This window comes from Notolepis coatsorum (assembly GCF_963971535.1).
Source record: "Notolepis coatsorum genome assembly, chromosome: 2".
In the NCBI taxonomy this organism is placed as follows: Eukaryota; Metazoa; Chordata; class Actinopteri; order Aulopiformes; family Paralepididae; genus Notolepis; species Notolepis coatsorum.
This window is the reverse complement of record NC_140166.1, coordinates 22122844-22139845: the sequence shown is the minus strand read 5'-3', so window position 1 is coordinate 22139845 and position 17002 is coordinate 22122844. Positions and strand designations below refer to the sequence as shown.

Genomic DNA, 17002 nt, shown 5'->3' with positions numbered 1-17002 from the left:
TACACTCTTGTCCACTCCAACAGCGGCGAGATACAGCAGGAATTGCTGTTTGAACGCTCTCCAATTTCCCGTCAGTTTCAATGTGCCGGGCGGTTTAAATGCTTCCATCTTCTTGCTTTTACTCCTGGTACCATGTAAAGATTGTAGTCTACTATCAATAAGACACTTGGTTAGTTCTTTATGCTTGCTTCAGCCAGCTGTTTATTGTCTGCAGGTTGTACACAGGTGCCCTAATTATATAGCCCTACCAGTAACCATAGTAACAGGTTGCATGATGTTATACTGCCACTTAGTGGTAGCAGCTATGATATCACCTATCATTACAGTTGTAGGTTTGAGTGTGCTGTGTATCTTTGCCCTACATGGAATGCTTGGGGAGTGGTTACTATGGTTACCTGCTGCCTTGATGGAAGAAAGATGTAACAACAATCTGAAAAGTTGACAGTTGGTCAAACTACAACTCAAGCGAGAAATTGTTAATTTACTGATCATTTGAAAACTGACACATTAGTTCCAAAAAACACCTTTGACTCAAAAAAATATATTGAAAACAGAATAATATATCTGTATTGTTTGTTTATGCTTCAAACGTATTATATTTAGACTTGGTCCTCAAAATGAATGGAAGTGAATGAGGAGCCATATATCTATGAGCCTGACACCTGGGAGGAATGGTGGCGTTGACAGAAGACGACAGGGACAGCATATATTCCAGGGGTCTCACACCTTTTCATAAATTTTTTCCACAAAGTTATTTTTCGTAAATATTGCTGATAAAATGTTTCATTTTAAATTCGTAACGCGATAGCAGCTATTTTGAATCGCGTAAAAGCTGCGTTGATATTCTAACCACGTGGTTTTTGGGACTACAGGAAAAGGCGTCATTTTAAACCGGAAGTGGTCCTAGACGCGTAGTCCGCCGGAAATATACAAGAAGAAGAAGAACCGGAAGTGGTGGTACAGGCGGGCGGCACTTTTTCAAACCGTGATGATGACTGAAAACTCTACTTACTTACCGAACTAGCATTATATATCAAGGTAAGCCTATTGTCATTTGACGTTTACAAACATTGTGGAAGTTATCCTACATCCATGGCAAAAGTTTTAACACGCTAGTTAACTAATTTAACTAACGGACTGAAACGGCAGCTAGCTAACGTTTGTTGCAGGATGATCATAACTGTCTGAGTTGTTGGACCAGGATTCCAGTTTCCTCCAGTAGTAGTAATAAGCGAGCAGCTAGGATCACGTTACAGACCGTCCCAGAACACTTTTGGATAATGATGTCTATACTGATTTTTACTTTCACTGGGCCTGCACCAATTCACTGGCACAAATCTGAATTCGCTGGTAGCATTTTAGCATAACTGTTTTGACGATTATCATTATCCAATGAAGACGTGTGCGATTGGTTAAATAAATGATCTTGTGACGGCGCTTTAGTTATTAGTTGCCTTGCATTCGTTGCAGGTACAGAAATGTCTTCAAGGATCCCCGTACTGTGTAAGCTCAGTCCTCTAACCACCAAATGACCAAGCACCTTTAAACTATTACATTTGATCTCAAAGCTGCAGAGTTTGATTTAACAATCTTCTGACCGTTACAGGGGCAGCGACCACTGATGACATGAAGAAAGCTGCCAATGCGTTGGAGACGGCAGAGGGCATCCTCAAGCCGTCTCAAAGAGAGAAATTACCACCACGGTGAGACATCTTTCATCCCCTGTAGGAATAAAAGGCAGGTTGACTGTGGCAGATGTCTACTCTCACAGAAGTTGAACCCAGATGAATCACCATCTGTGGGGTTGGAATTCCTCTGGTTCATATCATGGTTTTGGTGTCATGGTTTTTGGTTCTGTTTGATTGATTTAAAACTTTATTAACAGATTGCAGAATGGGTACAATACAGTATGGCTCAATACAAACAATTGTTAAGCGGATATATAGTACTGTTACATCCAGACATTTATGACATACAAGAAGATATACAAATACACTACAGTACTGTTTCAGAGAAAGGGATAATAAAAAAAAATATATACATTCGAGGTGGAAGAAACCGGAAGGGGGGGGTTGGACATTTACCGGGGCCAATTTCTAATTGCAGCCACCCGTAGGTGTTCTTTGAGAGCGGTTTTGAAGGTGGGTAGGGACTAGGGATTCACATAATTTTACAGCTGGGTAGGGCGTTCCACATTGTTGTGGCATAATTGCGAAACGTGTTTAGTCCCTTGTTTGAGACTACGGTTCAGCAGGGAGAAAAAAACTATTGCCAATTCAAATAGTATTTGGTAAAAATGTTTTGCATTAAATTCATAAGGAACACATACTTGTCTATCAATTATTTGTTCATTATAGGAGGCTCTCATATGGGTGCATGTCTGAATAACTTTTTCTCATTCTGGTGTAATCAGTTGTGGGTAGTCTGGGTCCTTCTGTCTAGCCTACAGTGGACATGTTGGCTAACTCATTGACAATTCTGCCTTGCGTCTGTTCCAAGTTTGGAAATGACTTGTTGCTGAAGGGACATAGAAAATATGAATCGTGGCTCAATGTTATGCACTGAAATAACAAACGTGACTGTATTGGGCTAAATGGTACATTTATATAGTGCTTTTATCCAAAGTGCGTTACAATTTTGTTATATAATACAGTGTTGCTCGAAAGTATGTGAACCCCTTTGGAATAGTCTGTTTTTCCAAATATTTCACACATTAATCTTTATCTTTGACTAAGATACATTTTCTGATAAAGTATTGTCATGATTGAAGGAAAACACATAGTTTGAATATATTTGGATTATTTACTAAATACAATGATTAAACATGAAATATCCTTGTGTGCATAAGTATGTGAACCCCTGGGATCCAGCAGCTGCTGGCACCTATGGCTTCAGCTAAACCTTTCCTGTAACAGTAACAAGTCAACAGAGGAGTTTTAAGGCCTAACAAAAATAATGGTTGGTTTCAGGTTGCCGACCGACCCTGCCGATTTAGGTGCGACCCAATATATTTTATGAGTTTTAAAAAAAAATTATATATTAAAAAAAAAAAAATCCTTTTTTTTTTTTTTTTTTTTTTTTAATAGAATAAAGTTTCATAGAAATCTTAGTCAAACATTTAGTATTATGGATATTAAACATGCTGGCAGAGTACATGCATCCATGTTGTTGTGAACATTTTAACCCTTTCACTGCCACACGACAGCCGGTTAACCCTTTCACTGTGACAATACAGAAGGTTAGCCCTTTACTATCACACAACCGACGGCGATGCTCCATCATTAGCATCATTAGCTCCGCATCCGCGGAGCTAATGATGCTAATGATGGAGCATCGCCGTCGGTTGTGTGATAGTAAAGGGCTAACCTTCTGTCGTGTGGCAGTGAAAGGGTTAATTAAATAAAGAAATTCCCTATCCATAGTCGCCGTGGGAAAGAATAAAATAAAATAAAAATAAAAATAAATTCCCTACCTACCCATGGCCAAACTGACAACCAACCTGAAACCAACTATTATTTTTGTTAGGCCTAAGGTGCAACAAGGCCAGGGGGGCTCAGCTCAGGGAAGCCAGCATGGAGTAAAGCAGGTCCCACACAAAGGAGGAAGCTGGTAGTGGAGCAGGTATGGCGACAAGAGGAAGTAGTGAGGCGTACAAAGGCTGTGGCCCAGGCTAAACGGAGACAGTGGATGAACTGGGAAAGTAGAGAAAATGAAGATTAGTTGGAAGGACCTGTGGAGTATGGAGGAAAATCTTGTAAAATTCCAAATGTTTATTTTTTGGAGCACTTTTAATATTTTTTTCAGGCAAGATTGTACCCATTTAGATTACAAATATGTGGTCTGTTTTCTGTTAGTCCAAATAACGGCTGTTTTGAAATTCTCGTTTTTGGAGATTGAGTGGCTGCAACAGGACTGCGGTTGTCTCGGAACATTGGCGGGGACACTGGACAGCCAGCTGAAGCGTGTGGGCCATAGCCAATCCATACATCCCAAACTTTGTAATCCTGCGTCTTTCATGCATTTGACCACGTTTCGGGGCATTATCTCGGAGTATGACATGAATATTTTCTTTCGGAATATGCCACGTCTGGAACATATTCTCGAATGCTGTTGCCATGCCAGTGCTGCAGCAGTATGGGAGCCGGAGAATCAAATCAAATCAAATCAAATTTATTTATAGGGCCCGACAACACACGTTAATGTCCCCATGGGCCGTACAGGTCTTCTTTAAACAAGTCAAGAAGACAACATAACAATAAGTCAAGAACAGAACAAGAACACCATAGGGTCCAAACATTTTTTAGATGAATGCAAATAAATGAAAGAATGCAAGCACTCCCAGACATACCCCACGCGAAGGTAAGGAAAAACTCACTAAAACCTAACAATAGGGAAAAAAGCTCCACAGGCAATGTGGAGGAGAGAAACCTTAGAAGGGCCGTTCAAGGGGGGATCTCCCTTCTTAGATGTCGGTGATAGTAGTGTTGCAGACGGACAGTTGGTAAGCATGCACTCATGTGTGTGGTGAAACACAGATGAGTGCATGCAATAGCAACTGTACATTTTGAAAAATTAAAGATAGAGTTGATAGCGGATCTATTTGAAGCACAGGGGCGGCGCAAGAGGGTCACGTCCTCCCCGTCTTAGTCACGGGACATTCAACACTCCGGTCGTTGCTCAGGGACAGCCGGAGACAGGGGGAAGGGGGGGTGGCACAGAGAGGGTCGCGAACTCCCCGACATCATCGCGGGACATCCGGCACTCCGGTCACCACTACGAAACCTCCGAAGACAGGGGGGCACGCAGAGGGGGTCGCAATCTCCCGGCCTTCGTCACGGGACGTCCAACACTCCGGTCAACACTCCAGGACAGCAAGTCATAGGAAGACAGGGAGACGGGACAGGCGTTAGACAGCTCATGAGATTGTAGTAGGCGGACATAGCAATAGATACAAGTGGTAGGCATATATGTGAATGGAGTAGATATATGAAGTAAGCGTATTATGTGAATAGAATAGAAGTACTTAACCCAGCAATGAAACCGCGTTGACTGTTAATCTGTTAACAGTCTGTTAATCAGTTGACAGGACCACGGACAGACGGCGGTGAATAACTGATCCAATGCCTCGGAGGTGCATGTAGAGCAGTCACTACAAGCTTGGCCAAGACCCCGAGGCATCCATCACCTTGGTCGGCGCCAGGAGACGGGTACTCAGAGAGAAGGGGGAGGGAGAGGGGGGGGGGGGGGAGAGGGGGGGGGGGGGAAGAGTTAGAGAGTTCCCATGTTTGTGGTGCTGCAAAGGAGCAGACATGTAGTACCCTGTAGTGCCATGTAGTACCCCGTAGTGCCATGTAGTACCCTATAGTACCCCATAGTGCCATGTAGTACCCCGTAGTATCCTGTAGTACCCTGTAGTGCCATGTAGTACCCTGTGGTGCCATGTAGTACCCTGTAGTGCCATGTAGAGCTGTGTAAGCCATGTAGTACCCTGTAATGCCATGCAGTACCAAGTAGTACTCTGTGGTACCATGTAGTACCCTGTACCCTAACTAAACTACCCTATAGTAAACTACCCAGTGGTACCATGTAGTACCCTGTACCATAACTAAACTACACAGATTAATCTAAAGGTCAGTCCCCGACCAGGTGAGATCAAGGTAGGTTGAAGGAGAGAGAGAAAAGATGAGTCTTAAGCAGGGATTTAAAAGCTTCGACAGAGCAGGCGCCCCTGATGACGGCAGGTAATTTGTTCCACAGGTAGGGAGCGCGGTAGACAAAGGCTCTGTGGCCGGCGGATTTCTTTTTAACCCTAGGGGTCGATAGAAGCCCCGCATTTTGTGAGCGCAGAGCACGAGCGGGCGAGTATCGGGAGATGAGATCAGATAGATAGAGCGGTGCAAGCCCATTTAAAATTTTGTAGGTGAGGAGTAGCACTTTAAAGTCAGAGCGGGCTTGGATAGGAAGCCAATGTAGGGCGGACAAAACTGGTGTGATGTGATCAAATTTTCTAGTTCTAGTTAGTATCCGTGCAGCCGCATTTTGCACGAGTTGAAGATTTTTGATGCTTGAATTAGGTAAGCCTGAAAAAAGTGCATTACAGTAGTCCAGACGTGATGAGACAAAAGCATGAATCAGGGTTTCAGCATCAGCCAGAGTTAAAATGGGGCGTATTTTTGCGATATTACGAAGATGGAAGAATGCAATTTTGGTGACGTTTTTTATATGTGCATTAAATGAGAGGGAGGAATCAAAAATGACTCCGAGGTTTTTTATGGTGGAGCTCTGGGATACATGACAGGTATCAAAGTTGAGGGAGATGTCCTGAAACAGGCCTCTGTGGTTTGGGGGGCCAACAATTAACATCTCAGTTTTATCTGCATTAAGGAGTAGAAAGTTTTGCGACATCCATTTTTTGACGGCAAGCAAGCAGGCCTCAAGGTTTGGCGGGGACACTGGACAGCCAGCTGAAGCGTGTGGGCCATAGCCAATCCATACATCCCAAACTTTGTAATCCTGCGTCTTTCATGCATTTGACCACGTTTCGGGGCATTATCTCGGAGTATGACATGAATATTTTCTTTCGGAATATGCCACGTCTGGAACATATTCTCGAATGCTGTTGCCATGCCAGTGCTGCAGCAGTATGGGAGCCGGAGAACTCTTGTGAATGCAGGAGCGCTTTACGGAGTTGGAAGTCTGCGTCAATCCACTGAGCTGTCAAACTCAACATTGACATGGGGCTGACATCAGAGCTCCAAATATCACTGGTAAAGCTAATTGAAGAAACGTCTTCTTTCAGAAGGCTATCAATGTGCGAATACACTGCCTGGTAGAGCTCGGGTACAGGGCAATGTCTGAAAAATACGTGCGACCTGGGAGTGTAACGTGGTCGTCGAGCCCTATTATTATTTTCTCTCTCTATATATATATATATATATATTGTGTTATTTGTAAGATATATATTTACTGTTGACCTGATAGTGTTTTATTGTTCGCCCGTATATGCTCCTTGTATCACCGCTGCTTACAGCGCGCATTGGAACGGAGACGAAGTTATACCGTTAGTTTTGTATACAGCCGAGCCACTCGACACATATTGAACGGAGAAAAAGATAACCGTTGGTTGGAGAATAAAAGTGAGGAGAGAGAGGTGTTTTGCTACAGCGCTGTGGTGGTAACAGTGTTGTGGTGTCGCCAAGGGAGAGGAGGAGTACCATACTCTGCATCGATCTGCCGACGGCGACAGGCAGAGGATAACGGAGACAGAATAGACCTTTAGACTGAGTTCGGTTGAGGCTGAACTCGTATAGCAACCAACAGACTTTAGGTGATAGTCTAACCTATACCTTTCTGTTGAACTCATTCTAATTATTAATTTGGACCTTCAGAACATGCAGTATTATTAATTTGCTCAAATGTTGTGGCCTCACACAGTGCCAACTGCAGGTCTCGCCATCTCAGGTGCCAACTGCAGGTCTCGCCATCTCAAAGATGACAGAGCATGCATATGCAGCATCCCCCTGTTGGGGTTGCTCAATGCTGTAAAATATTATTATGAATAACTATATTTGAGGAGCCTAATAATATTGCTACAGCGTGCAATTCTCTGAGGTGGGAGGCTCCGCCTCCGGGCGAAACCATCTCTGTGACTTCGACAACAAACTGGCGGCACACATGTTGATTTATGCTACATAAATGGACATAACAAATCGTTTTTTCTTAGAAACGCCTTATTTTTATACCGTGATTTTTTTTCTGTGGTTTATCTAAATACTAATTTGATGCTATGACTATGTTTATATCGCTATGCTTCATCTCCCCTTTAATACATTTAGTGAAAGTGTCAATAATCTGGATAAAACCATTGATTCAGATGATGCTACCTAACATTTTGAACCTCCCCTGGTCCATATATGGACATATGTGCGTGCTGTGACGCGAGGGCTTCCCCCATCTGTATGCATCAGTCTCCTCCGTAGACCAGACCGTCTCAATTAACAAGACTAATCACTCAGACGTGGATTGATACTGATTTGTGAAAAGGAATTGGAATCATAGCAGTGGATATGCGCTCATTACACCATGGCTATGAACCAATCATAATGCTTGATTTGAGCTACCCGTTTTAAAAAGGGTCAGACTCAGAAATGTAGGCTCACATGTTACCTTTTTTGATGGGCTACAACAATGAGGTGAAGCGAGAGAGAAAGAGAGAGACTTGACTACCGTAATTCCTCTAATAGTAACCCCGGCTTGTATTTGTTTCAACTGTAGCGGGTACCAGGCTTGTATTAGGAGGAGGCCTGTATAAGAGGGAGGCCTATATTTCAAATTTTCAAACGGATCATAATGAATAAATCAACATTTTGTGTCAGTTTGAACCCAGTAAAATGTACTGGGTTCATTTATTGAAACCAAGTACTGTATGAAATAGTAAACAGTGCAATTACAGGTGGTCACTGGTCATTTCAACGTTTTCAAAGTGAAATCAAGTAACTAGCTCAGTATGCAGCTCAGTATATTAATAATAATAATAATGACTTGGATTTATATAGCGCTCTTCACTGACCCAGAGCGCTTCACAGAGTCCATTATTCGTTCATACACAGTCATCCCGGTGGTGGTAAGCTACAATTGCAGCCAGAGCTGCCCTGAGGCAGACTCACGGAAGCGTGGCGAATAATCATCGCCTACGGCCCCTCCGACCACCACCAACATTCATTCACATGCATACACATTCATACGAGGCAAGTAGGTTAAGTGTCTTGCCCAAGGACACAACGGCAGTGGGATGGACATGGGCTTGAGCGGGATTCGAACCACCAACCCTTCGATCATTGGACGACCGGCTCTACCCCTGAGCCACGCCGCCCCACAATTATATATATTAATTATATATTAGTAACCCGGCTTGTATTAGGAGGCCGGCTTATAATTGCTTAGCTCAAGAGCGCACCCGGCCATTAATAGAGACCCGGCTTGTATTTGAGACCCGGTTACTATTAGAGGAATTACGGTAGTATAAGCAGAAGATTCACAACAGGCGTTGCATAGTTGAATATCGTTCTTTATCAGGGACAGTCGAGTACCATTATCATGGCCACATGCATGATATGTAAACAATAATGTCGTCCTATCAATCACCCAAGCCTGGAATGATACCTCCTGTTTTTTCTGTAGTTTCTTTTTACAGTGGTTCATCGTCTTGTTTGTCTGTATGTAGCTACTGACTGGAGCAAAATACATTTTAAAATAAAACATTATCTCTATCTATCTAAGGTAATAGTAATCTATTGACGAGTCCTCTTTCTGTGTTTCAGGAAGAATGTTGCTGCTAAAGTTCACAAAGGGTGAGTATTAGTAATAATGCTAGTGCTTCATATTATAAATATTAATGCTGCTGCGAATGTTCACAAAGGGTGTAAGATGCCAGTGATTCATATTATAAACATTCCAAACGGTCCTTCCTGGGGGTGGGGCGATTAATCGAGTTTCAATTACCATTTTGGCTTCCCACGATCATGAAATTGAGATAAAACTATTATTGTGCCGCATGCCGTGTTGCTCTCATTTAGTCTTGTGTTGTACTTGTAAATGCAGCGCACCCTTCCTTCACCGCAGCGTGCAGCAAGAATTTGAGTGTTTTCGGGTCTTTTTCAAGCTTCAGGGATCCTAGATGCAAGTATGGAAAAATACTTGGCCAATTGAATGATTTGATTCCACGTGTGTACCTTCTGATAGAGCCGGCAGCACCAGACATGGGCAGCAGTCAGAGCTTCGAGACCAGAACCAGGAACTGCAGAAACACCTTACAGACTCGCAGGTACCAAATGAGATGGGGATCATCTAGTTATCGGACACATGGGTTCCAATTGAGATGGGGATCATCTAATAATCAGACACATGGGTTCCAAGTGAGATGGGGATCATCTAATGATCAGACACATGGGTTCCAAGTGAGATGGGGATCATCTAATGATCAGACACATGGGTTCCAAGTGAGATGGGGATCATCTAATGATCAGACACATGGGTTCCAGATGAGATGGGATGACAGTGTCTCTTAGGAGGTATCTGGTAGTAGTGTGAAGGTTCCCAGGTTCGACCCCTTCTGGAGTTTTAAGCTAGGCTAGTTGTCCGTATCTGCTTCCATCTGTTTGTGCTAAGCTAGGCTAGCTTGCCGTTGGATAGCTTTCTACTGAATGCACAGAGAGGACATTGGTATAAGTCACCTCACCATGTTTGTCTGCTGGGTCCAAAACTGGTGCTTACAATACCCCCTTTGTAAGGTATAAGAATGACTATTCTAATCAGTTATGATTAGTATATGGTTATGATTGGCATTAACGGCTATAATTAGCATGACTAGTTATGATTAGCATTAATGGTTATGATTAGCATTAATGGTTATAATTAGCATGACTAGTCTAGTTATGATTAGCATGAATGGTTATATGATTACCATTAACGGTTATTATTGGCATGGCTAGTTATGATTAGCATTAACGTTTATGATTAGCATGACTAGTTATGATTAGCATTCACGGTTATGATGGCATTAACACTTTCATTGCCAGCCATGAAGTGCGCCTTACCCCCCTTGAATGCCACCAACCACTTCAATGATAGAGCTCTCATATTTGCAAACGCATAAACTAAGTCTTAAATTATGGCTATGTGACTAATCTGGCCGTCGCTTATCAATGACTTGTTTGCAGTCAACATTGTCGAAACTGATTGTTTTTTAATCGGTTAATTTCTGTTTTATACCGTTTTGAAAAATGTTTTTTTTTTTTTAGTTTCAGGAAAATATAAAGATTCTGTGATAATCGCCCTTTACTGGAATATTCTAGAATACACAAAAAACGTTGTAATTTTTCTGCCTCTTTATGAATCGTTTTCAAATAAACACTAGATTATCGATAGTATATGTGTACGTATGCATGCTATAGAAGCGAGCTGAAAATCTATTCTCTCATTTCCTGATCAACACACACGCACACACATAGGGCACACGTTGATATCTCTGTGAAAAAAGGTCTGATTATCCTAAGACATAGATTCCTTACCTCAGATCAGATGTTCTCCAAAAAGATTATTCCAATTCCTGATCGCCATTTCAAATATCGATCGCGTTTATTGATCCAACGCTGGGCACTGGAAATATGTATTCCACGCTGTTCTGATGGTCCACAATGAATCCGATCCTCTTGGGTGACTTGCCCGAGAAGTAAAATGAGGAAGCAGGATTTTTTTTACCATGCGTTTCATTCAATCCATTCCAAAGGGGTGCAGTACCACAGGGAGAGACGATAGTGGGCGGTATTTTCCCAATGGAGCTCAGAGAGCGTTTGCAGCACTAACGTGAGACTAGATTCATGAAATATGAATTCAAATCGCGAATAATAAAAAAAAAAAAACGAGATCTCTTGTCGTTGGCAATGAACGGTCGACATGAACAAACGAGATATCTCGTTGTTGGCATTGGAAGTGTTAACAACAGTGTTTCTCCTCGGATGGAGTTGTAGCAGCGGTGGTGAAGCAGGAATGTGTCAGGAGGTTTCTATGAGTCTGTCAGGAGGTTTCTATGAGTCTTGTCAGGAGGTTTCTATGAGTCTTGTCAGGAGGTTTCTATGAGTCTTGTCAGGAGGTTTCTATGAGTCTGTCAGGAGGTTTCTATGAGTCTTGTTAGGAGTCTTGTCAGGAGGTTTCTATGAGTCTGTCAGGAGGTTTCTATGTGTTTCTGTCAGGAGGTTTCTATGTGTTTCTGTCAGGAGGTTTCTATGAGTCTGTCAGGAGGTTTCTATGTGTTTCTGTCAGGATGTTTCTGTCAGGAGGTTTCTATGAGTCTGTCAGGAGGTTTCTATGTGTTTCTGTCAGGAGGTTTCTATGACTCTTGTCAGGAGGTTTCTATGAGTCTGTCAGGAGGTTTCTATGAGTCTGTCAGGAGGTTTCTATGTGTTTCTGTCAGGAGGTTTCTATAAGTCTGTCAGGAGGTTTCTATGTGTTTCTGTCAGGAGGTTTCTATGCGTTTCTGTCAGGAGGTTTCTATGTGTTTCTGTCAGGAGGTTTATATGAGTCTGTCAGGAGGTTAGTGTCTGCCGGCACAAGAAGGCTCTCGAGGCCTACAATAAGTACATGCAGTACACAACAATGAGCAGGGAAATGTCTTGCTTCAAGTTATTCATAACTGTCCATTTATACAGAATAAACTTGTCAAACATCATCACCACAAACGGTGTTAATTTACTTTAATGTAATCTTTGCTTGCTATGACATTAACAGTCATGTACAGAAAGAGTGTGTATCACGCTGGAATACAGGGGTAACGGTAGACATTGTTGCGTTACAGCTGCGAGTAGCTGAGCTGGAGAAGGAGAACACGGATGTCCAGAGACGCCTGAGGGACTGTCACATCCTCCTGGTCGCTGGGAAGATTGATCCAGGTCAATACTAGTACTAGATTTCTCCCAGACCAAGTCTTTGACTTGTTGTTTTATTGAATCATTAATTTCTAACCTGGTCAATGTGTTTTTAGTTTTAGGAGAACGGGTTGGAGCATCTTTCCAAGGAAAGGAGGAGGAGAGAAGAGAAATTATGGTAAAGTTACATTATTTATTTGTATTTACTCATCAGATTCACCAATAAATAGCATGCCTAAAGTTAGTTCACACACAAGACAAACTAAAGTAATTTGGGGGGGGGGGGGGGCGGAATACAAAACAATATATAAAGTATTTAATTGTATTGCTTGAGTTGGTAACATTTTGGCTTCCTAGTTTGTAATAGGGAGGTGCGCGAGTAATCGATTACATCACAAAGTGCTTGTTTGTGATACTGAAACAGAAATCTTGCTCTGAAATCCTGCAAGGCGTGAGTTGTTGCAGGAAGACGACCACGGTCAGCTGTTGAGCATGAGAGCGTACCACGGAAACCTTGTTGCGTTGAAAGCTAACTTGGCGTTATCTAAAAGATTGTACTATAACATTATAGTTAGGGATGTAGGGACGATCACGTTTTTTTGCTCCCGATCATGTGATTTTGAGTATCTACCGATACCGATCTTTCCCGATCCGATCAAAAAAAATAGTTATTTTTTTTATTTATTTTTTATTCAACAAACATGACCATGTTCACGTCTTAAACTCATACTGAGGCCTTAGTTTTGGTTTTAAATTGCATCATTCATTTATTTATTGTCACACAGAGCAGAATAATTGCCAAAACAAACCAATAGTATCCAGCTGCAGAACGGCAGACCAGCCACACTCTCAGACCCAAACGCATTTCCTTTGATTTAATTATACATCAAATGATTTATGTCAAGGATTGCAATGCCTCACTTGAATGAAGTTAACTTTTCACCTGGATAACGTCAACATTCAGGGTGAATGTAATGTGAGAAATTGGGATTAAAAAAAAATAATAATTTATTTGGGTCCGAGAGTGTGGCTGGTCCGCCGTTCTGCAGCTGGATACTATTGGTTTGTTTTGGCAAAATTCTTCTGCTCTGTGTGACAATAAATAAATGAATGATGATATGCAATTTAAAACCAAAACTAAGGCCTCAGTATGAGTTTAAGACGTGAACATGGTCATGTTTGTTGAATAAAAAAACAAAGTAATTTTTTTTTGCAGATCCCGATCTTCGGAAAATCACGTGATCGGCCCAGATCACGTGATCGGATCGGGACAGCCCTATTTATAGTGTTTGTGCATTTCCAAATTGTGCCAACAACATGTCGCCCACTTTGCGTAGCGTTCATAGACTATTGATACGGACAACATGCCGCTCCATGAGCGGAGAGACCTGCTGCATACGGAGTGGAGGTCATGTCATTATTACAAACGGTAACTGACTGCTTTGACTGACGATATGCATTAAGCATCAGATATATTGCTGTGCATTATGTCCAGAGATATGATACAACTGGTTTTGTGTGTGACTCCGCACAATATCTTGTTATTGCTGCTGCCATGCCCGGCTTTAAGATGCGTTCTAAAAAATTAGGGATGCACCAATCCGACTTTTTCAGTCCCGGTACCGATCCGATACCCATTGTTCAATTAATAAACTGTATGCCTCACTGCGTGGAATATACTGGGATCATTCTTTTGTGCAAGGCAACATCGGGCTTGACTTAAAACATTACTTTCCTAACTTAGTAAAACATTACTTTCCTAACTTAGTGAAACAAAATGTAACAAATTAACACATAGATATAAATGTACTGAATTGTTATTTATTATTATAAAAAAAAAATATATATATATATATATACACACACCCAATCTAGCTATTTTAGTTATATCGGGGCCGATATCGATATCGGATAGTATTTCCCTAAACGAGTACTCAAGCACTACTCGAGTAATTCATGCGAGTAATCGATCTTATTCGACATTACTCGTGCCCATCCCTAGTATACTATGCACATCATTTACATGAACACATTGGGCGCCAAGGATGAAAAAAGTCGGGTTATCTCGCCAGTGGTTGAGCGCCAATCATGAGAAAAGTCATGTTTTAATCGTTATTTCTTTTATTCGCTATATCCATTAATAATTCATCCAGTTATCATTGGGAATGGCTCTGAGATCGCAAACGGCCAATACTTTCGCAGCGAACACAACGTGTGTGCGTGTGCCTGCCGTTGGCTGCGACCAAAGCACAGAGGGGTGACTTTTTCTCCCCCGCTTCCGTGCATGCATGATGAAAAATAATACTGATAATCTAGTGTTTATTTCAGAACGATTCATAAATCAAGCGACAAATGGCACGATTTCTAAGGAAATGCATTGAAGCGCCGTTTGCTGGAGTTTATTGGGATTTGACAGGATCACTCTAAAACTATACTCATATTCGCCACGGTATAAAACGGAAATGTATGTATGAAAAAATTATCTGTTTTTTGCATGTTGACCGGAAGAAACTCACTGACAATCGACGTGTTTATTAGATCCATAGCTATAATATTTAATATCGTTTTTAGCCCTGCAAACACTGCACCCACCCCTATTATTTAAAGCGCTGGCCTTCTTACCACAAGGTAAACAGCGACCTCTAGGCGCTCAAAGTGTTAAGGTGGATATCCTATCCTCACCATATCCTTGTGTATGTGTTCTAAAGATGAAGTCATCTTCTAACCAGATTTTTCTCCCTCTGTCAGGGTGTGTCCGGAGATCTGTTGCATGAACTAAACGCGTTTGGTGACATGGCGTCAAAGCAACGCACACAGCTAGAGGTAAATTAACTGTTTTAGATTATATTCAAATGTATTGTCGTCATACAGCACACGTACAGTACAACAAAAATTATTTTGGCATCTAACAAGAGTGCAAATGTAACATTAAAGTGCATTAACAATCTACAATGTACAAGTGATTTGAACTGGATATAAAATATATAAACGAGTACTACTGAGTAATAGTGCTAATCAGTTGTATGTACAGTGTTATAGTATTATATAAAGTGATACAGGTATAAAGACACTATGTACTAAGTCATATGGCCAGCAGTATAACTAATAAGAGTTCGTAAGGGATATGTACAGATATATAGTGCAGGTATGTAAAAAGGATTATATGCAGATATATAGAGACGGATATGGGTAAATATATGTACAGCATTATTGTACATGCTATCATACAGAGTTATATGGGTTATATGCAGGTGTATAGAGAAAGGATTATATGCAGGTATATTCAGATACAGTTAGATATGGATACAAACCGTTTTTCTTTTCTGCTTGTATTTCCTTTGATTTTTGTTTTTGGCTCGTTTTAAATATTTCTTTCCTTTTTAAATTTTTTTTATAAACATTCAGGAAATCCAGACTGCAATGATGGATCTGACTGAAGCCCCAGAGTGTCTGAGGGACAAGAGGGAGAACTTCTCCATGATAGCTGTTGAAATGGAGAAGGCTTGCGACGAAGCAGAGTTACTTTTGTTGGAATAAGCATTAAAATAGTTTTTTGCATTTTTGTACCTCATTGCCTGCATCTTTACTTCATTGTACTTAGGTTGTACTTTAGTTTGTATAGTGTGTATATATTTTTTTTTTTCCATCTACTTTTTCTCCTATTTTTCTGTGTTTTTCTCCCATCCCAATTTAGTCGTTATGCCAATTCCCCCCCTCCCCTTCCTGGTCCTTGCGCGCATTTGCCCCCCACTTGCCGGTCTAGGGAGCCCTGAAGTCTATCAAATGCTTCCTCCGATACATAGGACACAGCCAGCAGCCTCTTTTCACCTGACGGAGAGGACTCTCACTGGGGAAGTGTAACGCGTGGGAGGATCACACTACCTTCCCCAGTTCCCTCCCTCACTGTGCAGGCGCCCTGACCAACCTGTAGGAGTCACTGTTTACAACGACCAGGACCCACCCCACCGGCTTCCCACCCGCTGACACTGCCAATTGTCTCAGTATGGACGACCGACCAAGCCGGAGGCACCGCGGCAGCCGGATTCGATCCCACTGTCTCTGCGCTGGTAGACAGACGCTTAGTCCGCTGCGCTACCCGGCCGCCCTATAGTGTATATTTGTATAGTGTTGGGACTTTATTCCTCTTTTACTTACTTTTTATTTATTTTCCTGTATGAAGCACATTCTCGGGCGCTCATACCAAGCATTTCACTGTAATATACATGTACTTTATACGTGACAAATAAAAGCAAACATGAAACTGAACTTTAACTTTAATGATGGCAGCAGGGCCCTCAAACCATGGGCCATGGCCTGGGTGAATACTCTTTTCTGATTGGCCAGCAGCAGGTGTGCATCAAAACCATTTAATAGTTCAGCTCAAGATTAATCACTGTTCTAAATTCGCACTCTTCGCCTCCACGTCGTGCCTTAAAACAGTTTTCCGCACACCTTCCTGTTGATTAGAGACTACATGCCCTAATTTGGTTCACATACTCAGAATGCCTAGATGCCCTAATTTGGTTCACATACTCAGAATGCCTTATAGTCCTTGGGCCAAGTGCCCAGATATGACATGT

General features: G+C 41.8%; 1 protein-coding gene across 2 annotated transcripts; it reads left to right on the top strand.

Moving 5' to 3' along the window:
• The first annotated feature begins 935 nt into the window (after positions 1 to 935).
• Positions 936 to 16688, top strand: knstrn (kinetochore localized astrin (SPAG5) binding protein). Of its 2 annotated transcripts, XM_084307746.1 has the most exons (9): positions 936 to 1038; positions 1471 to 1503; positions 1607 to 1703; positions 9321 to 9350; positions 9742 to 9823; positions 12353 to 12446; positions 12539 to 12600; positions 15171 to 15245; positions 15828 to 16688. In XM_084307746.1, the coding sequence occupies exons 2-9, from the start codon at positions 1479 to 1481 to the stop codon at positions 15957 to 15959; spliced, it is 597 nt and encodes a 198-aa protein (XP_084163872.1). In that variant the 5' UTR covers positions 936 to 1038; positions 1471 to 1478; the 3' UTR covers positions 15960 to 16688. The 2 variants fall into 2 exon arrangements, with proteins under 2 accessions (XP_084163872.1, XP_084163873.1); XM_084307747.1 differs by lacking the exon at positions 1471 to 1503 and having other exon boundaries at positions 952 to 1038.
• The last annotated feature ends 314 nt before the right edge of the window (positions 16689 to 17002 follow it).

Bases quoted from the DNA above. Each gene is read 5' to 3' on its own strand.
- knstrn (XM_084307746.1), top strand. From the start codon at position 1,479: ATGTCTTCAAGGATCCCCGTACTGT. The intron at 12,447-12,538 runs GTCAATACTAGT...ATGTGTTTTTAG, and splicing joins CGCTGGGAAGATTGATCCAG to TTTTAGGAGAACGGGTTGGA. The intron at 15,246-15,827 runs GTAAATTAACTG...ATAAACATTCAG, and splicing joins AGCAACGCACACAGCTAGAG to GAAATCCAGACTGCAATGAT.